Source organism: Falco peregrinus, chromosome 1, assembly GCF_023634155.1.
Source record: "Falco peregrinus isolate bFalPer1 chromosome 1, bFalPer1.pri, whole genome shotgun sequence".
NCBI classification, from domain to species: Eukaryota; Metazoa; Chordata; class Aves; order Falconiformes; family Falconidae; genus Falco; species Falco peregrinus.
In genome coordinates, this window is record NC_073721.1 from 96921493 (window position 1) to 96945317 (window position 23825).

The following is a 23825-nucleotide window of genomic DNA, read 5'->3' on the forward strand; positions in this document are numbered from 1 at the left end:
GGCCGGGAGGGGCGAGGAAGAGCAAGAGGGCGGGAGACCGCGCTGACTCGCCCCACGGGGCCTCAGCCCTGCCTATTCCCTATCGGAGCGCAGCTGATGACGGGAGGGCCCGGGAGGCGGCCCCGAGGGGAGCGGGGAGGCGGGCGGGGCGGGGCTGCTCCCCCCGCGAGGCGGTGGAGTGGCACAGCCCGGCCGCCCCTCGGTGTTGAACCCGGAAGCGCGGGCGCGGCGGCGCACATGGGAGCGGGGGCCGGGATCGGGGCCGGGGCGGGCGGAGTTGCCGGGGCGCTGGGTGCTGCCGTGGCGGCTCTCTACACGGTCACGCTGCCGCCCGCCCTGCCTGGCGGGGATGCGGGTAATGTACCCAGCGCCGCCAGCCCGCCCGCGAGCGGGGGAGGGGCGGCGGGGCGCCCAGTGGGGCCGGGGTTTGGAGTCACCCCTCCGGGGAGGCGGCACCGTAGGGACCCTGGGCCCGTGGGGGCTGGTGCATCGCGGTCACCCTTCGGGGGCGGGGGGTTGTGCCCTTACAGGCTCATTGCAGTTCCCTATATAAGGATGCTCATCCCATGGGGGCTGGTGCGTCGCTGTCACCCCGTAGAGGCTGCTGTCACCCCATAGCGTTGCTCACCCCAGAGGGCCTGGTGCATTGCTGTCACCCCAGAGGGCCTGGTGCATTGCTGTCACCTCAGAAGGGCTGGTGCATTGCTGTCACCCTGTATGGTTGCAGTCACCCCTTACGGTTGCTCACCTCATAGGGGCTGGTGCATTGCTGTCACCCCAGAGGGCTGCTCACCCCGCAGGGTTGAAGCCCCCCATAGGCGCTGGTGCCTTGCAGTCACTGGTGGGTGCTCACCCCTTTGGGGCTGGTGCATTTGATCCTCCATGGGGGCACTTGCCCCACAGACTGGTGCATTGTGGACACCCTGTATTGGGGTGCACACCCTCGGGGCTGGGGCATTGTCATTCCCCTCATTGGGTGCTCACCCCACTGAGCCTGCTGCATCGCAGTCACACCTTGCAGCTTGTCCCCTTGGGGTCCATGTGGCTGGTTCCCCCTTGGGGCTGGTCACCCCATGTTGGCCTGATCCTCTCCCCAGCCTGTTTGCTTTGCAGTAAATAGTTTGCCTGTGTTTGAGCCTTTCGGCGAAGGGTTTAGCTGGGGGCCCTGGGAGATGGCTGGTGGTGTCGGAAGGCAGATGTGCTGTCCAGCCAGATGTGGTATTGCTGCTCAGACCATTGTGCTCTCTGGCCTGTGCAGCCACACAGCCAGTGCAGCAGTAAAATCTCTGGATCAGCCTGTCTGGAAGGGCAGCTCAGCAGTGTCAAACTATCCAATGTTTTGTGTTTCACACTGCCAATCCCAGCAGGCAGGACAAAATTCTCCTCTTGGGTCCTTCTGCGGTTTTCCTGGTTTTATCTGGTCTTTAAAAATGTCTTGCTTTTGCAGCATGTGTACAGCTGTGATTTGCAGATAGGAGGGCTTGGATTTTCTCGGGGGATGTTTTTTTTGGGATTTTTTTTTTGGGTTTTTTTTTTTTTTTGTGGAGTAGGTACCCAGCGTACTTTCCTTCCTTTGTATCTCAGAAGGGCGTTGAGTGGGCCTGTTTAACAGTGCCTCTTGGCCATCGCTGGCTTTGGATCTAATTCCTTATAGATAAATGTGCTTTTAATGTATGCAGGTATTTTACAGCTTCAGTATGTGTGGAGAGAGAAATATGTATTTTGACTACAACTCCTTAAAGTTTGCTCTTAGTTTTTGTTTAGAGTTACACGGAATACGGTGCTACTTGGTAAAAGCAGGATGATTTTGTCTAGCTAGGTGTAAGGCAGCATGTACGTACTCAGTGTGGCTCTTTGCACACAAATGTAAAGTTGAGCAGTGATCCGAGTGAGGGTTATTTGATTTGAAGATAACAGGAGGGAGCTGTATTTGCATTATACCAAGCTCATCCTGGTTAGCTGGCTCCCAGAGGTGCAACCTTGTGTTGTCCGTTTTCCCTGTTCCCGTGTTTGGATCAGAGGGACCCTGTTGTCAGAGCTGTATTAAAAGGATTTCTTTTTAAACACCACCTCCATAGAGCTTGCACCCCATGCTGCAGATGAGGGGTGCAAGCGTGCCCTGGCTAGGCTGGCCAGTGTGCGCCCTGACAGCTTGTGCATCTGCTCCCCAGTCTGTAAAAGGGCTGGCTTTGCTTCTTCTGGTTCTATCAGTTAATACATGATCGATATATTTACAATTACTACCATTTTGTCTTTTAAAGTACTCCCTGATGGGAAACACGTGCCTATGACTGTGCAGGGTGCCTGTGCTCCAAGCTGTTCATACTTCACGAAGCTTCAGAAACCTGGTTTTTAATTGTACTTGAGCTTGGGTTTTGCCTCCGGGATGTAAATAACCATTAGCACCCTTTACGGAGTGGGATGCAGGCTCTCCTGATGAGGTGATGAATCAATGTTGGGATTCGTACCTTGCTTGATGTGAATTATCCTGGTAGATGCAGCGAATGGCCCAGCAGCACAAGCATGGGTTCACCTCACTGTGATGGGTTATTGTGGTTATTTTATCCCATTTTGGAGGCAGGAGGGGGATTGTTCTTTCCCTAATTTCCAAAGGCACCCTGGTTCTTCCTAACACAGCAGCTGTGTGTATAGAAATGCACATACACAAGTGCAGTGTGCATCGCTCCTCTGCTAATAACTATTGTCAGAGGTATCAGGACACTGAGTGGCTGTGAGCTGCAAACGGGGCAGCAGAGAGGTGCCCCAGGAAAGGCCGGACAGGGAGACTGGGTACTTTATTGTATTGGAGGAAATCTGTCAGGACAGTGTCCCCCAGCTAGCACTATGACCTTACTCTCTGCCTCTCCTATTTTTTAAATTTACTTTATTTTTGCATTTTCTTCTAAATCTGCTGCCAGAGTTGTGTGTGTTTACTGGAGCTGAACAGAGATGGGCTCATCCCTGCTGCCCTTTCGTGCCCATCCCAGTCAGCAGCCACCCCATCGTGCTGTGTTAAGACTTTTTGGGGTCATTCCCCTGGCTTCCCATGGCCCCAGCAGCCCATGGGATGCTTTAGCACTGCCGCCTGGCTGGAGTCCCCTGGAAGGTCTCTGCACGGCCCCGCTCAAGGTGATTAACTTGCCCGTGCCTGAGCACAGAGCTCAAACTTGTGCCATCAAAAGCACTGAAGCTACTTGTGTGAGTAAAGAGCTGCTTAAGGATTTGCTGTATCTGCTTTCAGGCAGGGAGCCTATTATTTTATTTATTCTTTTTTTAAAGCTATCTGTATATTTTTAATTGTTCCTGAAGTTTGCAGTAATCCGAAAATGTAAAAGGCAATAGGTATTTTCATTGGGAGCTTTCTTGTGTTACTTAGTGTTATAATAAAGAACGAGAGAATGAATTCTAATTCGGAAACCTCCACAGATGTTAAAACAGCTTAAAAAGGGATCAAATAAACTCAAGTTAAAAGAAAAACCCCAAACTTTCCCTCTGATGTTTCAGACATCAGCTCCCAACCTTGCTGGGGATAAATCGGTTTTCAGGCAGCGCTGGGCCCCTTGCCTGAACACCTTTACTGGAGAGTCAAGCCAGACAGCCAGAAACATATTTACGCCAAGATTATGCAGGAATAAACTCTTCAATTTCAGCTGGTGTCTGAAGATGCCGCAGGTCGTTTTCTCTCCTGAGAAATACTTTGAAAGCAAGTTTGTGTCTGCTGTAGTCTTCCTCTCTGTGTTTTGTCATTTAATAGTAGTACTCCACACTGACGTAGTCCATAGAGGCTGTAAGTGATGCTCAGGTATGTGGGTGGGAGGTGGAGAATTTACCCTACCTGAAGTGATTAAAGTTACGCGCTCCTTTTGGTTTTCCCAGTGGAGTTCAAAAGGCCTGCAGCCTGGGAGCTTATTTTGGCAGGTTTTCTTATTTTTTTTCCCTCCATTCTTACAAGGCAAAGTTGTGCTGCTGGCTTTCAAAGCTTGACAGTGGTATCCACCAGGGATTTTTTTGTTGGGTCAGCGGTTTTGGGTTTGGTTTTTTTGAGCTTTGTGGTTGGTTTGTGTTTGTATTGCTCTGGGGTTATTCTTGCCCGTGGTATGAACCAATATCGTAGCAATGTGCATGAACTTAATCTTCAGCCATTTGAAGTACACACATTGCTGTATCCCAGAAGGACTGGAATGAAGGTGAAGCCATGCCTGGCTCAGGAGCAGCATCCCCATGATGCAATGGGCATCCACCGTCAGCCGCTGCACAGAGTAGCACATGCTGGGGTGCTGGGGAACCCCAGCAATGCCGAATTTCGGGTTTCTTTATTAGCAGCATCTTTGGCTGCGTGCAGGGGGATCACTTGCTTCCCAGCCTCACTGTGCCCTGGAAACATTGGAGCTGCTGAACACTAAAAGGCTCAGTTTGGGATGGATGGTTTTCCTATTGCATCTGCTTTTTCAGGGCTGTCTTGCAATAGGATGAAATTTGCCTAAAAAAGAGTAGCAATAAAAATAGCTGGCATTTGTAAGTGCCGTAAAATCCACATCTGAGAGGCTTTTGTGCAGAAAGCCGCAGGGCTGTCCCCTGGGCATCGTGCAGGGCGATAGCTGTGATTTTACAGCAGAAGTGGGTTGACTTGCATCTTCCTTTTAAAATACATTGTTTACCATAATGTCAATATTTAAAGGTGCCATTTGTACAATCCTCCTCTTTTGCGTTGGATAGTAAGGTTGTAATAACGTGCAAAATTTGAAATATTGTTAATTCAGCATTTAAAGCCAATAGCGCCCTTCGTTTTACGTCTTTGCCTTCTAATGATAGGACAAAGCTACCATGACCTTGGCACTTGGCAAGGACCAGTAAGACCAGACTCTGCAAAACTGGATCAGAAAAGTTGAGGGAAAGAAGGAAAACCAGGCGTAACTTTTAATTTTGTTGCTCCTTGGTTCATCCCTGAATGTGTTGTGCCTATTGAATATATTTAATAGACACCGTTCAGGAGCGTTGCGAAATGCTTCAGTGTCAAGCGCTCTAACAGGGCGAAATATTATTAACTGTTACATTAACGTGGATCCTTTTGTGGCAGTGATTTGTCCTGGCGTAAAATACAAAGGAAATGCAAAACCTAAATGGTGTTTCAATGGGAGCGGCTGCTGGATGCAGCGTTCACTGACAGGTAAAAGAGTTACTTGTGAAGCAGATGCTGCAAGAATTGCTTTAACGTCAAGGGAGAGCAGCATTCCCAAATAGATGGATGCAGATTTGCACGACCGGTGGTTATATTTTCCCTTTAAAACTATAAAGCTGTGGTTGTTATTTTAATGAGAGGCAACCAGGTTGTTTAAGAGACAATGCAGCTTAAGCGTTGCAAACTGTAGGGCTTGAAAGTTATCCAATCGATTGGTTTTAAATTAAAAATGCACACGCACAGATGTCTGCATTTTTAATGTTTCTGTCCATTCTTTACTCGCGCCTACCTATACTTTCACTTATCTGTTCATAAAAGTCTCGCGAAAACATACAAAAGATATTTTGTGCAATGACATCAGAGGGAGAAAATATTCTTAGAAAATTTCATGCTGTTAAATCTCTACAGATTTACAGTTTTATCCAGTCAAATTAATGCAAAACCCCAATGCAAGCATTTGGATTTTGAAAACTTTGGAGGAGTGTCATTTCCTAATAGTAATTATTGGTTTTACATTATTTTTTCACAGGGGAGCTGATCACAGCCGCATATGAGCTTGGAGTAAGTATTAGTTTTATTGTTTAATCAATGCTCTCATTAACAGTTTTAGGAATTAAGGAAGTTTAATTAAGCATGGAGTAAAGTAGATTAATTTATTTTCAAACCACAGTTTTTACTAACTTATAAGTACAGCACGCGACAATTTACTTCAAGTTTTAAATCCAATTAAACTAAATTATAAAGCAAAGGCTTTACTGTATATACAGTAGCTGGCTTATTATCAACCCAAATTTTGTATAAGCTGGGGAGAATAAAATAAATCGGGTTAACAATTTTAATAAGTTTTATTATTTAATAAACTTTATTATGGTGCATGATCCCTTTAGGCAAGACCTTAGGACTGTCAGTGCGGTGGTAATCCGATAGCAGTGTGGTCTTTCAACTTGCTAACCAATAAAATAGTTGAGAAGCTGCTGTTTTTATCAAAAAAAAAAAAAAAGAAAAAAGAAAAAAAACACCACACAACAGCCTTTTGAATGACCCTAATATACTGTGAACCCAAACAAGGAGCCCTTTAAGGCACGCTAATGAAACGTGGCACCTCCTTTTCTCGCCGCCTCATTATCATGGGCGAGGCGTGGAGCCAAATCCACTAAGGAAAAAATATTTGCAGAGTTCCAGTCGGTAGGAAAGGATGAGTTGGGGAGCGGCGCCGCTGGGAGATCCCCCGGCTCCTGCCGCTGGACCCTGGCGTGCCTGCTCTCCTTTTGATTTCATAGAATTTCACCCCTTTTCAAGCCCCGTATCGATCTGTCCGTAGGTCGCCCACCCTCCTGGCTACCCCTTGTTCACGCTGCTGGCCAAAGTGGCGACGGGGCTGCTGCCCATCGGCTCCCCCGCCTACCGGGTCAATCTCCTCTGCGGCTTGTTGGGAGCAGCTGCCGCCTCTTTGCTTTTTTACACGGTTTTCAGGTAAAGTCCTTGGGGGTGTTTTTTCGTTGGTGTGATGCTGGCAGGGCGCATCCCTGTTGGCTCGGGACATTTCCAAAGGCTCCCTCTGTTCCCCTCTGGCCTTCGGGCTAGCGTTTCTCCCTTTCCAGCTGTAATTAGTTCCTCTGATTAACCTAACAGCGGTTTAATCTGAATTTGACCTTCTTTCCTGCACAAAAGGTTCCTCTTTTATTTTTTCTTTCTTTCTGTTAAATAATAATAATAGTAATAATAAAAAGTGCGCCCTTTCCCTTACACAGACGTGACAGGTTGTTCAGGCTCATTATCACAAATCACCGCTCGGTTTAACTAACCAGAACTAATGAAGTTTGTCGTTCTCGAAAGATGCAGATGGTCTGTTTAAATTAACAGGATGAGCTTCACCTATCGGGAAACCGTGAACTTGGTTTAATTGCAGCTCCCGGCGGAGGCGGATGGGCAGTTGCCTGCCGGTGGTACCCAAGGACCAGGGTGAGCATCGGTGCTGGCCGCCTTCCCCCGGCATAGGTGCTGCCGTCTGGGGGGGGGGACACCGGCTGGAGCCCATCCGTTTTCTCCAGACCTCTAACCTTGGGAGAAAAGAGAACAATTGGGATGCACACGTGGTCGGGGGTTTTGTTAACTCTGCTCGTCTTTGATGTGCAAGTTCTGGCTGCTCTTAACCTCAGCCTGACCCATATTTGAGAGGATTATCGCAACCCGTACAAACAATTTCTGATGTTCTTTTGCAGGGAAAATAGGGCACGTTTTGAGGCTGCAAACAGTGAAATCTGAAATGGTATCGGGGTGCTTTGGGATGAGATGGGGCACTTCCTTGCCGCGATTATTTTGACAAAAGCCCTTCTCTCCCACCCATTCCCAGAGCTGCATCGCCCCTTGGGGAAACCTTCCCAGAGAGTGAGAGCAACCTAGAAATAAAAGCAGGAATAAATAGGCGGGGGGGAGGGGGTCAGGTCCTGCACAGCCCGAGAGTCCTGAGCTCACTTAAACTTTGCTCTGTGGGGCCCGTCTGTCTGGGTGCATCTTCCTCTGCTGGAGAGGAGTTGCTTTTTGCACATCCCCTTTCACGTAGCAGTGCATCAGCTCCAAAGCAGACTTACTGGAATCACTTAAGTAATTCCTAAATATTTCTACAGGCATTTAAGGTGATGGCTTTTACTGTTAGGTAATACATGTAATTAAGTTGGCGCTATTTAATTGAATATCCTGTATTTTACAGCTTATTTGGGGGACTGGAAGCGGCGCTGCCCTCCCGTGCACAGTGCCACGCGCAGCGTCAGAGCACAACTTGTTTTGATTATATGAAAAACTCCTGCAAGGAGTTGCTACAGGTTTTGAATATTGAGTTCCAATTTTATTTTTTTTTAATTACAGTTATTGCTGTTATTACCATTACTGTGAAGATCTGCCCTGCTTTTTAGTTTTAACTGCAGTGTGGCAGTTCCTTCTGTGCCTGTTTTGCGCGTATGAAATCGTGGGAACGTCGCTTTAGAGAAATAAGAATACAGGAGAGAAATGACAGGCTAAATTTGGGAATTATTTTTACACTTCTAGAGGTTTAATTCTTTTTGTTGTTGTCTAATGGGATTTGCAAGAGGTTGCTTCTGTCAAATTTAAAACTTGCATGAAAGAACGGAAGACCTGGAACCGAGAGATGATAGAAACTATTAGGACTTACAGAAAATCATTTCATAGATGCTCGGCACTGACAGGATCAATTATTTAGCCTAGCAGCAATTGATTTTTTTTTTTTTTTAAATTAATTGTAAGGTATTGTGGGTCAGTTTGATGTCCAAATTACTATGGTTTATTTTTCCTTATAAGCACCTTAAAATTTATTTATTTTTTTACAATGTTAATTTTTTTAAAAAAAAAAAATTCCTTCCTATTTCCATCTACTTCTGAAAAAAAAAACCAAACTCCTTTTGGGAAGTGTTTGCTGGCACCTTCTGCGCAAAGGCTGTAACTATCTGAAGACGATGCGCTTTGGTTTTAACGGGGCTTGTCCGTACTCACAAAGGATCTAAACCGGTCTATCAAATCTTCCCGCATTTTTGTGTTTTAATTAAAATTGAGCTGATAGGGTGACCCCTGCGAGGTACCAGAGGAAAAATAAGCACCTGCTCCTCTTGCTGCACGAAATGTGGATGTTAATATGAAAATATGTAGATGTTAGGAATACAAATAATTGATGAAGTACACATCCTTCGGGAGCAACATGGTTCAAGTGGCAAATCTCTCTCCTCAAACAATAGCCACCCTTCAGCGGGGAGGAAGCCATCTCTATGGTAATGGGGCTGACGCTGCCCTATTGATCGAGTGGAAGAAGACATTATACAATGTCAGTTGGGTTGTTACAATTTCATTTGTTGTCTGACCTGAACTTAACCTCTAAAACCTTTCTTTTCTCCCCACCAGCCGGGCAGCGTTGCTGTTTACCCTTGCAGGGTTTTTTCTGTGCCTCCCAGCATCTCCGTACAGTAAATCTCTCCCTTATGTTTTTTTCCCCATTGACACTTTTTTTTGTTTAAGAGGCATTTCCTGAGTTTATTCTGTGGCAGGTCCAGATGATTTCCTTTACTGCTTAAGGAAAGAGTCGCGGTTCCCTCTGTGGGTGGGTGGTGTTTGGGATGTTACAGCGTGTGTGGGATTAGGATCAAATTTATTCCTTAAACAGATTTCTCCTCTGCCAGGTGATGGCTGGCGGGATGCTCCGTGCCGGCACCACTGGGGTCAATAGGAAGCAACCCTGTTCGTTTATTCATTTTATTATATTGTATTATTCATTATTTTATTTTATTTTTTAAGCCTGGATTGTGCTTCTCAAAAGAAAGTTATGTCGAACCTCACTGATGCAAAAAGCCCTTTTGTCAGTAATCCAGACTATCGCCGAACGCGCGGTTTACTCCTTTGAATTAGTTTTCAAATTTGGTGGGGGTTTTTTCCCCCTCCACAGTCTTAATAAATTGCTTGTAATTATCGTAAAATGGCATTTACAAAGAGTTTTCTTGGACTGCTTATAACTGAGGCAAATAATTCATCTTTGCTTTGAAAGAGGGGGGAGCTGCTTTATGTTTTCAGGACGCAGCAAGTGCGGCTATAGGATTGTTGCTTTAAACAACTATTTATTTGTTTTACTGTGGGAGGCAAAGCATAGCACGTTCACAAAGTAAACCAATTATCTTCTTATAATGTGATTGCCAAAGTGTCATTTTCTCTGCACAGACGATGCATTCTTTGCATTCCCTGTTGTAAAGAGAAACGGGATGCTTTCCCCTGCTTTAAGAGCTTTTTTTTTTTTTTTTTTTTTTTTCCCAGCATATACCTTTTGTAGCTTGGCTGTTTTGCTGTACCTAAATATGCAAAACTAATTTAGTGCAGGGGCAGTAGCAGAGTAGAAGGAGTCATTGCCCAAGTACTCCTGGTAAGTTTTTTGCCGGCTTTATTCTGGCCGAGTTGCACATGGGGTTTTTGAAAATGGGGGAAATGTTGCACTGAATTAAGCAGTTCACACCTCTTTGGTTTGCTGTACTGGGTGTCATGTTAAGTTTTGAGTTAATACATGTATATTTATATATATATTTTATATTTTTTTTAATATATATATGTATCTCCTGCCCCCCAAACCTTCCAAGCAACACACTCTGGAAGTATATGAAAACTGGAGCCAACTCTTCTGTCACTGCCAACAAAAAGGAGCATTAGGCATGTCATGTAATGAAATCACCAAAATTATTTGATCATTTTGAAATCATCAAAATGTTTTGGAAATGGCACTTGACCATTCTGACGGCTCTGAGGTTTCTTGCTGCAGTGATGTGGGTCTTGCAGCTCTCATAGGAAGGTCCCTGGAAGGACCGGGAGCGTTGGAGCACCAGGAGGCTGGGTCACCTTCATGGCCATCTCCGGGGGCCCTCATGGCTGATGCTCCCTTAAAATTAATGGGTGCTGGGAAAAGTTGCCTGCTGCCTGCAACAGGTGGGGAAATACTCTGTGTCCCTGGGGTACTGGGTGTGCTGGAGCAGGAGTCGTCCCGGCTTTAACCCCTTTTTGGGGCAGATGGAGGGATGAGAGAGGAGCGCTCCTGCCCGGCATGCCAGTGCCCACACAGCCACTGCGGGAAATGAAAATGTTGGGCTTTGGGGAAGGAGGAATCTCCTTACAGGGCATTTGGATTTTTCCAGATTGCAGATTATTGTAGATTATAGCCGTTGTAGCACAGCTTGAAGATCTTGGCTGTTTCAAAAGCAGCTGTGCTTAGTAACACTTAGTTGGGAAGTTTTAGGGGGGGAGAGGAGGAAGGGTACTCAAGCATTCATTTGCTTGTAGAAGAGTATCTACCGTGGCTAATTGATCTTTAGATATATATATACATAGAGAGAGAGATGTAATTTTTTTTCCCCTGTGTCTCTGTAATAAACCAGCAGTGAGTTCAGTCTGTTTGACGACATTACCAAATCTGTTCATTTGCATTTTGCTCTAAAGTAGACACATTAGGCTGCAATAACTCTGCTCTGTTTTGAAGGCGGGGGGTGGAGGGGTGGGGGAAGAAGGGCAAAAAAACTCTTCTTTTTTTTCCTTTTTTTTTTTTTTTTTTTTAAGACTGAAGAGTCTTTTTTGACAGCTAGTCAGAGTTAGAATTAGTTCAAGGAAATGTTAATAATGCACTGCCTGGCTTAATCCCTTTGATATCACCAGGTATCCTCCTGTTCATGGGTTAATTGCTTTAAAAGCGGAGGCAATATTCTGAGCGGTGGGCCGCTTCACCTTTTCACAGCTGTTACCATTGAGTGACAACTAAATCCCATGTGTAAGATGAGGAAGAGCTCAATCTCCAATTGGGAGAAAATTTATGTAAACCGCAATCCCTTCAGAATGTGCGGAAGTCACAGACTTTCTTGATTTACTCTGCTTTTCCCAGAAAGCTCCATTGTTCCCTTCCCTAAGTCCCATCAACCCTTTGTAGCAGAATATCACAGCGGCGGCAGATAGCTTGAAATATATAAATGCTATCATAGCTCTGATTAATAGCGGCGCTTATGAGTCAAGTCTGATAACGGAGCAGCTCTCCACTCAATTTCAGATACCGCTAATGGAATCTGTCTCCTGCAATTGTAATGTGAGAAGGGCTAATTTGCCATGGAGCTTGGAGCTGTCACCAGCCGGGGATTGGGGGGTCAGATGGGAGCTGCCAGGTTTTTGCCCTGCAGCTTGTATCTCTCGCTTTGAATAGCGCAGCCCCCTGCCTGCCAGGGAGCTGATAGGCCGCCGGGGGGTTTATGCCACTCCGTACAATAGCGAAGGGCTGCATGGGCTGACTTGGTAATTGTGAAGCCAGCTCATTTTTATTTTATTTCATATTTTATTCTATTTTTTTTCTTTCTTTTTTTTTTTTTTTTTTTCTGCGGCTGCATAATTTCTAATAAGGGGTTTTAACAAATGTCAGATTAGGAAAAGTTTCTGCAATTACAAAAAAAAAAAACTTATAAAACATTTAAATAGCTAAAGTCGGTTCCTACTGAGGGTTGGGTTTTTTTTTTTTTGGCTGGTGGAAATAGGCACCGGTTATTACAGGCGCCTGGGATAAAGGTGCATCTATTTTCTAAGGATTACGACTCAAATAATGGGTCTAACTAAGGTACCCTTTCTGCTTGCAAAGACACCAGGAGAGAAATTCTCATTTTCAATGGCTGGAAGCTCAGTTTTTACAACTTGCTATTTAGAAAGTTGGGAGTACAAGGTGGTATTTATTAAAGCAGCGCAGCCACATATGCGTTTAATCAATCTGTCATGAGTTGTTTCACTCGTTGAACTGCTGTGGAATAGCTTGGCATGGAGGCGTTGGATTTAATTGCCAAACTTTCTTGGGAAGGTGCTGCTGCAGGCAGGCTCTACTCCAGCGTGGTGGTAGGCATCCAGAAGCGCATGAGGTTTGAGGTCGGGAAGTCCCATTCCTTGCTCCCCTGATGAGCCCTGTTGGGTCGCTCTTCCCACCAAGGTCCCTGCTCCCATCCCGGGGCATCTTGCCTCAGGGGCAACTTGATCCTCCCAGCAAGAGGAGCCAAGGTGGCATGGCCCCAGGACACAAGGGATGGCACGCAAGACGCCTTTTACACGTGGTGGCGACATTCACAGGCCCATATTTACCAAGGGGACAGGTAAAGAGTTAATATTACCCTAGAGAGGTGGTGTCCTTACTGGGCATGTCCAGTCCAGGAGAACATATGCAAGAGGGCACAAAGGCCAGCTCCCCTTAGCCAAAACCCTCACTGCTCCTTAACCAGACTGGACCATCCCCTCTTCAACTTGTGCTATTTTGATAAAATAATTAAAAGTGGGGTGAAAAGAGGTAAATAAATGGTAGCAGTCCCTAGCTGGGTGTGAGGGTGTATCGAGTAGAAGTGGTGGTCAGTGCATGTGTTGGGTGGTGAGGATGCTGCCTGCCTGCTCCTAGCCTGAGAAATCACAGCTCTCTGGGAACACTGAAGTTGCGTGATGCTGAAGTCCCATTTGATGCGAAGGGCAGCAGTTAGTTACAACCAAAGTGCCCATTTTGGGGTTTGGGGCATTTTTAATGGTGGTCCAGCCCAGTTGCTTGGTTTCTTTTCTCTCCTTGTGGCCATGAAGTCTCAACCGGGATAGGCGAGCCAAGCCGTGCTCTCCTACCTCCTCCTCCTCCCGCGCCAGGAGCGGAGGCTGCGGGCAGGGCTTAAGTGGCTATTCAGCTCCAGGTCCTTGAGGAAGAATAAAATCTGTTTTGCTATTCCCTGTGGTACCTGTGCGGGCTCTTCAGCGCTGAGAGCAAGAGAAACCGCCTTTTGTCCATCGAGTGTTTGTGACTAAGAGGCAGGCAAACCCAGAGGGATTGGGGTTTGGGGGGATAATTATTACTTGGGTCCTAAACTCATGTTTGGGGTTTTATTTGTGTTTTATTTTTAAATACTTTTATTTCATCCCCAGTGCACATGCACAATTAAAATTTATCTGTGGAAAGCTTGGTTGTCGAGTCTTCTAAGTCCCATTCTTTATAACGTACATCAAAATAAATTGGGGGGGACGACGACGATGTTTATAAATCAGACAAGTGAAACCTCTTATGTTAAATTCAAAATGCTAAATCTTTAATGCAGTAGTCTGTTATACCATGAAATAAAAATACATTGGAGGGATATACCTTTGCTACTGCGAAGCGATGTCCCAGCATTGCAGAGGCAGAAGTTGCTGGTGACGTACCTGGCGCCTGGGCAAGTGTACAGGGAAGTGCTGATGTCAAGGTCATCATCTGCAGGTGTAGGGAGAGTCTGAAATTTAAAAAAAATAATCTATTAAATAGTTTATTGACGGAGATTTTAAAAAGCAGGAGAGTCTTTTTCTTATTCCACTGACTAAAAAAAACCAAACCTGGATATGAGGCTAAGATCTGCTACCTGCAAAGTTTTGGAGGGAACAGGAGGCAGAAATAATCAGCTTATTTCACTAGGTACAGATAGGTGTTTCCAGTGTTTGATACATGAGCTTCATATATAAAATGTTCCAATTATCTTACTTGTCTTCTTTATGAATCCAGTGCACTGAAGATTGCATTTAATGAAAACATTTTAATTAAATTCCAATTCCCATCCATATATAGCTTTATACCAGCTATATAATCAGGTTTTACAAATTATTAAATACCAAATGTCTGCTGCTATTTTCTAAAGAAAAAGTAAAAATGCCGATTGAGTTCTTTGTTAAATGCGTATCGATGTAACCCATGCTCTTGGCTTAGAAAGTTTTACCAAACTTAGAGGAGAAGCTAAATTTTAAGTCACAAATTGACATGTTTTAGTGACTGCCAACAAATGAGAAGCTAAAAAACTCTTAACTGCTGAAACAGATTAAAATACATGATCTCAGTTTTCGGGGTTGTTCCTGCAAACTCTTAATAAAAACCTGCAGCTAAAATACTCCTGATCAAAGCAAGTTTCTACTGCTTGTGTCCTTGGAGCTGAGGCCTGGCTGCACATTCTTTCACTTGGGTGCCTGAAAAGGAAAAAAAAAATAATAATTTTATTATTTTTTAGTCTTTTTCCATTTTTGTTTAGAGGTGCCATGGGAAAATATTTCTCACAAAGGACTGTGTGACCTCTCCTTTGCTGTTTGTATCCCTTCTGAGTGTGTTTTCAGATGATGTTGATTTCTGCCCATGTTGAGAAGGTTATAGTTGGTTGACTGACAGGAAGGGACCTTCTTTCCACTTGCTTTGTCTTGATAAAGTGCTCCGTGTCTTGCCCCAAACTCCGTATTTTTCAAAATCAAAGTGCAAGCTGTTCCCTTGGCTTTTGCTCCACGTAAGATAAACAGGCCTGGAAGGCAGCTTTTATTCAAGCTCGGTGCTTCCATCCTTCTCGAAGTGGGCCTGGCAGTGGTAGCTGTAACGCCCCTGGGAGAAGTTAGGAAGACTTTCCCACTGTTGCATTGGCTGCAAATCTTTTCTTCTTTCATGAGTGTTTTCTGTGTGCTGAGGCTGTTCCAATGGCAGAGTATCACTCCTCTGAATGCTTTCTTCTAGGTGGCCAGTCTTTTCCAACAGATAGTCCCTAACTAGCCCGAGCCTAGGATCCACCCCCGCCACTGGACAGAGCCTTATAGCAGGGTTTTGCCCACGTTTTGCTCTTTGTAAAGCCTCTCTTCTTGAGGGTGTTGCTGCAAGGTAGCTTTATGCCTGCACTGTGTTGACCGATGAACACTGGATGGTTATTACCATTGCTGTGGCTTCGCTATCAGCAACCCCTTGATCGTCTTGTTCCAGTTGTCTCTTCTTTCTCATACCAGTTCCAAAGACTGGGGGAAACATGCTGGCTTTGGGGGAGCAGGAAGCTACCCTCCCTGCTCCCCAGAAGCAATGGGAAAAAGCCCTCCTAGATGTTGCTTTTGCATGAGACTGGTGGAGGATCCAGCTGTCATGGTGTTTTGCCTTGTTTTTGTAGCACCTCAACTGTATTTGAAAAATGTGTTTAAAGACAGAAGCATGAATAGAAGTCAAGTGAGGATAAATCTCTGCTGCTCTCTGCTCTGGAGCCCAGTTGTGCTGTCAAAAAGAGAGACAGTGTTAAACAACTAAAAAACTCAACTGACCACAGTTCACCTGCAAGACTCCAGCCAATGGATATGGAAGAGCGTGGGTCTCCAGGCTGGGTGGCAGAGATCGGAGGCTGTGTTCTTGCTTCTTGTCCAGCAAGGCTTCACTGCAGGAATTATTTGCAATGTCTGTGTCAGACCTGCTGTTTGATTTTGGTGAGGCATCTGTCTGCGTACCATGAGGAACCCCCTTCTCACCTTCCACACAACAGATGCCTTCCTGCCCTTGTTCCCTCTCTTGTTTTAACATTGGTAATTGGGTTGTTGAGTTTTTGCTGCAGTTATGGGAAGTCTCCTTTACCTCTTGTTTAACCTCCTTCCACAACATACTCCGCCTTAACCACAACAATGCTGTCTACGCTTGTAATTAAAGCAGCTGTTATCTTATGGTTTCCTAATGTCCTGCTTCCTTGTGCAAAATGTCACCAACAACATCTTCAGTTGTAGATTGCACTGTCCTCCTTTGCAGATCCTTTAATCCTGTTTCTTGGCTTCAAGCTTCTTGACGTCAGGTCCAGAGCTCTGCCCCATCCCTTTGTTCTGTAAATTCTTCCCATCTCTGTTTTACTCTCGTCTTTGTGTCTTTTCCATTCTTTCATCTTTTTCTGCCTTACCTGACTAAACAAAACCAATGTCTTTCCCACCTTGAAATTGTTTAGTCCAGAGTGTTGTAGGTGGCAGACCTGCGCTGTCCGTGCCTGAGTTGCTTTGCCACCTCCTTGAACAGTGTGTGCCTTTGGGGCCATCTTGGTGCTAAAGCAAGAGAGATGCAGCACAGTGTCACTCCATGCTGGAGAAGTCCAAGAGGCTACCAAATGGCAGAGTGCAGTGGTGCATGGAGAACTTTGTGTCGATCAAAATGAGCTGTACAACCATGTTAGTCCAGCTGCGAGGCGGGATTGATTTAATTTGGCCTCAGCATCATGCTAACATAGCTGCAGGGGATTCATTTCTGCTTGTCCTGCTGGCGCTACTTTGCACCATGAACCATTGCTTTGGCTGGACCTGCTGGACATGGGTTTTTTTCTGCCAGGTGGTCTTCATCCTCATCTGGATATACTTGCTGGGATCGCTTCCTCTTCCAAGAGCGTTTCCTTCTGAATTGGCAGACTTGTAAATCCATCATTTCCATTGCTGGTAACAGGATCTGCAAAAAACTTTTGGTCTCCAACTTGCATTTCTCAAAGCTACTATCCTGATGTTCTTCGAGAATGCAACACATTTCCATTTGTTTTTTTAGCATCTAGTATACTTGTAGGAGCTTAGTGCTCCATGCAACACAACATGCCTTTGCAAAGTGAGCTTAGCAGCCTGGCTTTCCCACGAGTTTCGCAGGAAACTAAAGGCAACACCGGCTCTGTTGACAAACAGATCTGTGGAATGTGCTTAGTGCTGGATCCTGACCCTGCACTGCTCGGTGAGCAGAGGTGTCCTCTGTCCCACATAGCTGGGATAAGTCTTTAAGCTTTGGGTTGAGTAGCTTTTGCTTAAGCCTCATTTCATAAAACTTGAATTGCAGGTTTCAGACTTTTTATCAAGAGGACAGGATTTCTTTCATCTCATTTGAACTAATGATACGCTCAAGTCTTTTCTGGGAAAGACAAGGAGAATTGGTAAACGATGGGGACATTTGCCTAAAATGCTGCTTTTCATCCGAAGGTTTTTGGGCAGGTTGTTTTACCTTCTTTTACCTTATTTCCCCACAAGAATTTCAAAGGGATTTATGAAGTTTTTTCTTTATAACTAAAGGTTTGTGCTGTTTAAAAGGTGTAGTCAAAACTTAGGGATGCTGTGTAGTGGGGTTTGTGTGTTGGGAGATCTCTAGTTTTTTAAATACACGTGGCCCTGCTGCCCTTTCCTGGTATCTGTAGGAGCAGAAACTGCTCCTGACTCAGTTCCTGCAAACTCCATTGCATCTTTCCTTTTTCTATTCGGGTGTCACATCTTTCTAGTAGCAGGGAGGAGGAGAGCACAAGTCGTGTGTGTCCCACCTCTCCCTTGGAGAAGATGGACTCAGGGCTGCTGGGCTGGCTTGGTTGCAGAACTGATGGAGCAGCATTCATGCCTGGGAATGCCTTCCTGTACGCAATTGTGTGATTTTGAAACGTTACGCTACAGCAGTAGGTGACAGGTCTTGCCTTGGAGAGTTTCATGCCAAAGACCCAGACCTGAGTTGAACTGCAGTGAAGTTTAAACATTGGAAGAGTCCGCCATGGTGGCATGTGTTAGTGAGCACAGCAGCAGGTACTGGTAGTTTGCCTGATATCCTACAGAAAAGGTTCCATGTCAGCTTTCTTCAAAAGCGTATCGGGTACTTTGCAGACACAGATTTGGTCTGAAACACTTCTACCTGCTGTCAATTAGGAATTTTCAGACTTTTTTTTTTTTTTTTCCTTCCATTCATTTTTCAAGACCCTTTCCCACAGTCTTGATGCTGAAGCTCTGTGTCACCCTGTGCTTGTCTCATTCTGTCCTCAGACACTTGACAGTTTAGTTCTTTTTCCCCAGAGTCACCTGAACTGCCATCTCTCCCTCCAGCTGCCTCCTGCAGCTCTCAAAGTGCTTTACAAAGGAGATAAAAATCATTAGTCCTATTTTGCAGATACCAGGGGCAACAGCAGCAAAGTAGCTTGTTCCAGACCACCCAGGATGTCCCATGTCGGTTGCAGGAGGAGGAATAGAGACCCAAGCCCTCATCCCAGTCTTCTCCTCCCCATGAACCCTGCTTCCTATTTTTAATGGATTAAAAATTCCTGTTCTGACTGCACAAGTCCTTCTTTGACATCTACAGAAATAGGTTGGCTGTACTGAGGTCATTTGGGGACGGTGGAAAGAAAGCATGACCAAGGAGAGGAGCCCTCATGAGGCAGTGCTGTGCCAGCAGCTCTCATCTCTGTTCATAGGGGCTGTAGGTTTTGTTTCCTTGCTTGCCATTTATCTCAGAGTTACGTGAGGAACCTGATCAGCAAGTCCTATGTGGATGTCCACTCCCTGATCCCTGATGGGCAGAACAAGCCACCTGTGGACTTTGGCTGTGCTGGAGGATATGGCCAGTATTTAGGAGCAAATTACATGTGTAGCTTGAAGAAGTTGGCTAGCTTGTAATTTTTGGTTTAAACCTGCTGGAAGTGTTAGGAGTGAATGGAAGTGTGCGTACCTGGGGTGGAGCAATTTGTGATAGCGCCTGGCTTAGTCTTACAGTGGAGTGGTGAATTTCTGGAGAGGGACTTTGACCATAGCTGCACCTATTTCTGTCTTTGGATAAGGCTTAATTGAACCGGTTGTGGTGCTCTACCCAGCATCTACTCAGGGTGACTTCCCGAAGGGAAGACCTTCCAAATTGGCAGAGCCAGAGCTGCCCTCAATGTGACTGGGTTGGAAGAGCCACTCCTGCAGAACAGGTGTAATAGGTTTCCTGGGCTAAATCCCACCTTGTGGGCTCCCTGCGCAGGCTGCAGCATCCAGCCAAATTGGGGCATGCGCGTGCCATAATCCCATCTGGGAGCCACAGAGGTGCCAGGCTTTTGGGCTTGCAGCCATCCCAACGATGGGTGCTTTACCCACTTCCTCTGCTCCCTCCCACTGCCCAAAGCTGACACCCATTCTCCCCACTCCTGACCCTGATGGGCACCTCTCCCTGCTGGGACCACAGGCCCTGCAATCCTCACCCACCCCCAAGCCACTAAGCACCCCCCCAGGAAAGCTCTGCTGATGCTGTCCATCCTGAATAGCTCTAATCCACTCTTTATTCAGCACCTTGATGAATCGAAGGCTGCACCCTTGCTAGCGTCTCCTCCAGCGGAGACTATCCCGTTAGAGGTGTGACTCTCTGGCTTGGTGTACCATGACCTGCTCGGCGGGATTTCTGAACCAAATTCAGGACTGGAAGTTTTCATGGCACTTGCGAGAAGCCGCCGACTGTTTGGTGTTGGGTGGCTTGCAAATAGACGGGCTGGCTAATGCCTGCTCTTCCTAATTGCAATTCTCTGTGAAGAAATTATTAGGAAGATATTAACCATATAATGTTTTGGCAGGGTGCTGGGTGGCAGTCATCATTTCTGCTGCTACAGTATGTTTAAAAAAAAATAAAAAAGAAGGACAATAAAGTAGGCTTTTTTGTTGGAAAAGAAGATTTCATGTTATCTGTGTTTGCAGGCTTTCTGGCTCGTACGCTGGAGGAATCCTTGCTGCGGGGGTGTTTTCATTTTCTCGTCTAACATGGCAGTGGTCCATCGCGGCGGAGGTTTTCAGCTTAAACAATCTGTTTGTGGGGCTGCTGATGGCTCTCACCGCCCATTTTGAGGAGGCATCCACTGCAAAAGAGAGATCAAAGGTAAAACATCTCAAGCAAAGTGAATAGTCCTTTAATTTTTTTTTCAATTAGTTGTCACGTTTGTTTAATTTCTTATTCGTCTAGTACTGATTTAGTTTTGTTTAAATAAGGCCAAATTTTTGGGACTTGATTTAGCACCTGTTCTGGGTGGTGTCCATCCTTGACCTACCTGGATGTTCAAAAGTGTCAAACATTGAAAAACCTGTCCACTTCGCTTTATGGTTGAGTTGGGACCTGTTGGATGGGTTTGGGGTTGGTTTGTCTAATACAGGGTGAAAACAGGAGAAGGAAAATAATTTGCATCTAATGTTTTAGCATAAAGTTTGGGTTTCTGCATCAAAGACTCAAGCTAGGCTGTGGGTGTTCAAGTTTTTCTTTTCAGAACTGATACTTTTCTTTGGGGTAAATAGATTTTACAGAAGACTTTGTCTAGTCAGAAACCCAGGTTTCTACCGAAAAAACGAAACAACCACATTTTCAGTCACTTCTTTGGAAATTAAATGTGCCCCTAAAATAATGGCATTCTTAATACGAGATTTTAAATTTCATGCTATATTCTCTACTTTATGAACAGACGAGGCAGCCAAATGATCTTTTTACTCAGCAGTCTTGTTCTTTCTACTTTTGTTTGCCTGAACAGCTGATCTCTTCTCCTCTGACAGACTTGCCTGCTGTGACTCGTGTAAATTGGGTGAATAAAAGGATTTTTATCAGTCTAGGCTAGAATTTCAGGAGTCCACAGTAGTAGTTTACTCAGCTTTGTGAGTTCTCAAATAACATGTTTTATCAGTGGTTATGGAGACTTTGTTACACGATTGGATTTTTTTTTTTTTTATGAGTACTCTCGCAAGATCTCTACAACCTGAACTAGATGGAGTTGGGCATTTTCCAACCTGCTCCCATGTTTCATGTGCCAGATTTCCAATGGGATTTTCAGAAGCAGTTAAGGAGCTTGTGTCAGTGTTTTTTGGGTGTCTAGCATCCCACACCTTGAAGAAGCCAGGCTGCGAACAGCAAGCTCACCATGTTTTTCATAAATCAGATGGTCATGCAAACATCTTCAGGGGTGTGCTTGGAGTTCATCATTATACTTCAAAAATTACTGAGGTTCTGAGTCCTGCAAGGCAGCTCTAAAGCCCACAAATGTTTTTCTGAGGTTATGTCAGGTGTTCCCATGGCAAGGCAGCATTCAACACTGAATGCTGAGCAGTTCATTGAAAATGATGAGGTGATCCCATCACCATGCCAAGGCAAGTGTTTGCATCTCACACGCCATCCTCAGTGGTGACTGAAATAAGCATGGGCAATGCTCTTATGATAGCTGGAAGTGCCATCCTCCTTGGGAATGGCTGGGGAGGTGAGGATGGGTTGTTGGCTCCTGTCCGGCAATGTCTGTGGGACTCTGGTGGCTTTTTGCCCACTGAGGAGCTGCCCTGGGGCATGGCTTCAGATTGTAACATGGACCAAGTGGCCAGTGATGGTGGAGGAGGAGGAGGAGGCAGATTCAGGGGAGGAGCGGTGGCCAGTGGTGTACGTGGCACTGACCCAGGGTTCCTATATGGAGTTGCTCTTGTAGCCTCGTCCTCCCCCACTGATTGAAGAGGACTCAGCGCTGGCCTGATGATGCTGGGACAGAGCAGAGCATATGGCAGCATGGGGCAGAGAGAGGCTTTCCTTAGCGTCAGCCAGGGATGGCCATGGTACCAGTAATGAACCTGTGAATAATCCTCAATGAGTACCAGAAATACCCTGTGCACTGTGCTGCATTGTCTGGATACATTACCCATTTTATCAGAAAACTCTTGAAGATGCTTGAAAATTAAGTTCTAGACTAATAAGGGATAGCACATTTAATTCCCTTTGCTCAGGAAGTTTGTGTAGCCCTGAAGAAGAGGAAGACGTCATTCCTGTTGTATGAAATGAGGTCTCTGTACATAATGGCATTATTGTAGGGTATGGTTTCTGCAAAATTTTCATCGTTTGGAGTTAACTGCTGGGCAGACTCTCCTGTGCAGCAGGGGTTTAACAACTGGACCACGTCACATCATTAGGATGTGATGGTGCTACAAAGGATCTCTGTATACATGGAGACATAGCCTTTCAGCTGGATGCTTCTTAAAGAATGTTTTCTGTTAAACAAGTGAAATCTCCTGTAAATGATCAAAAGTAGCCTGTGTTGTGTGTGCTGCAACTGACCGGCACTCGCTGGTGTATTTGCCTTTCTCCAGTAAGGGTGCTGTGGGCTGCACTGAAGCTGTTTTGGTCTCTGGATGTTTTTGCAGCTGTAAAGAGTAATTGTGAATGTGGTTTTTTTTTCCCTTCCAGATCTCTAAATTTGGTGCCTTTTGCTGCGGGCTCAGTTTGTGCAATCAGCACACAATAGTGCTTTATGTTGCCTGTATTGTGCCTTGGGTTCTCTCCCGGCTTTTCAGAAGGACGGTACGTATTTTGCTGACCCATACCTCTATTTTTGTAAAGCGGTGAGTAATTCTTCTTTCCAAGTACTTGTGCCACTTCTATGTTGATGCACAAACAGGGACAGTCAGTGGTCTGTCTAAACTAGTCACCCATAACCCGCTGAAGTTACAGTCCGTCAGACTGACACCAGAACCACTGATCACAATTTAGGGGCTTTGCTCACACCAACAATCTGCAACCCACTTGTGTCTCACAGGAGCGCTTTGCCCCAGCTGCCTGTAAATACCCTGTGAGCAGCCACGAGACCAATGCTTACTTGGAGCTAAAAACTGCTCAGCGTGTAGGAAATAAGAGCACATTCAATGACGTACCAAACAGGAGAGCAGATAAACAGCTGTCGGTGAGAAGTCACAGGTGTGTGCAGTCGGTGTGCTGCTTCTCCTGCCTGATGGCACTGGCTTTCTCATGTCATCAGTTCATCTGGAGATGAGTTTCTGTGTGTTGGTTCCCTGGTGGTAACAAAAAATGCCGTGTCCACTCATTGCAGAGCATCTCGTGACTTCTGTGGGTAGTTGAAGGTGCAGCTAGAATAAGCAGCACGGCAGGAAGGGTGCAGAGGCTTATCTCTAGGGGGAAGTGCTCTTCAGCATCTCCTCGAGATGTGCCAGGCTTGGTGACCTCCAGCTCTGACGCAGCCAGGACTTGAGAATCCCAGAAGAGATCAACTCTCAGGTGAAGAGCACCTGGCTCATGCCAGCTGGAGAAGACCAAAGGAAGGCTGACCTTAAGCAAAACAGCAAGCCTCTGATCCAGTCAAATAGGTCCCTTTCATCTCCTACCAGAGATCCCATTCTCGAGTTGTTCCTCCTTTTACATCTCTTTATTAAATTTTCTTATTGAGTGAGAAGGTGAAAATACATTTTTACATGCCTGGCTTAGGAAGGTGATACACGTCCATCTGGAGGAGGCTCCCAGGTGATGTTCAGGGGCCCTGCAATACTCTAGTCTTCTCTAGGTGGTCTTCTGTGAGTCAGTGCCTCAGGCTGGATGCAGTTGTGTTGTAGAAACACTACCTTGCCCTGAAAACGGCTGCACATCTCAATGACACAGATGCTCTGATCACTTTGCAAGTGGCCCTGAGAAGCCCCCACCTACTCCCTCCCTCTCTTTTGCCCCTGTGAAGGTGACAGCTGGACAGGTTTCTGCTGGGCTGGTCCTGCCTGTATTTTTCTACACTCGACCTGATAAATCAGGTGAGGTTCTGAGTAATGGCACAGGCTACAA

General features: G+C 45.7%; 1 protein-coding gene across 3 annotated transcripts in view; it reads left to right on the forward strand.

Annotated features, from left to right (window-relative positions):
- The first annotated feature begins 202 nt into the window (after positions 1–202).
- The window catches only part of TMEM260 (transmembrane protein 260), a 34921-nt gene continuing 11298 nt past the window's right edge, over positions 203–23825 (forward strand). The window contains exons 1-5 of one of the 3 annotated variants that reach the window (XM_055812802.1): positions 203–355; positions 5709–5740; positions 6501–6652; positions 19946–20123; positions 22449–22562. In XM_055812802.1, the coding sequence (XP_055668777.1) occupies positions 238–355; positions 5709–5740; positions 6501–6652; positions 19946–20123; positions 22449–22562 (594 nt within the window). In that variant the 5' untranslated portion in view covers positions 203–237. Of the gene's footprint in view, positions 356–1615; positions 3130–5708; positions 5741–6500; positions 6653–19945; positions 20124–22448; positions 22563–23825 lie in introns of those variants that run through there. The other 2 variants (XM_055812807.1, XM_055812811.1) reach the window with 2 other exon arrangements.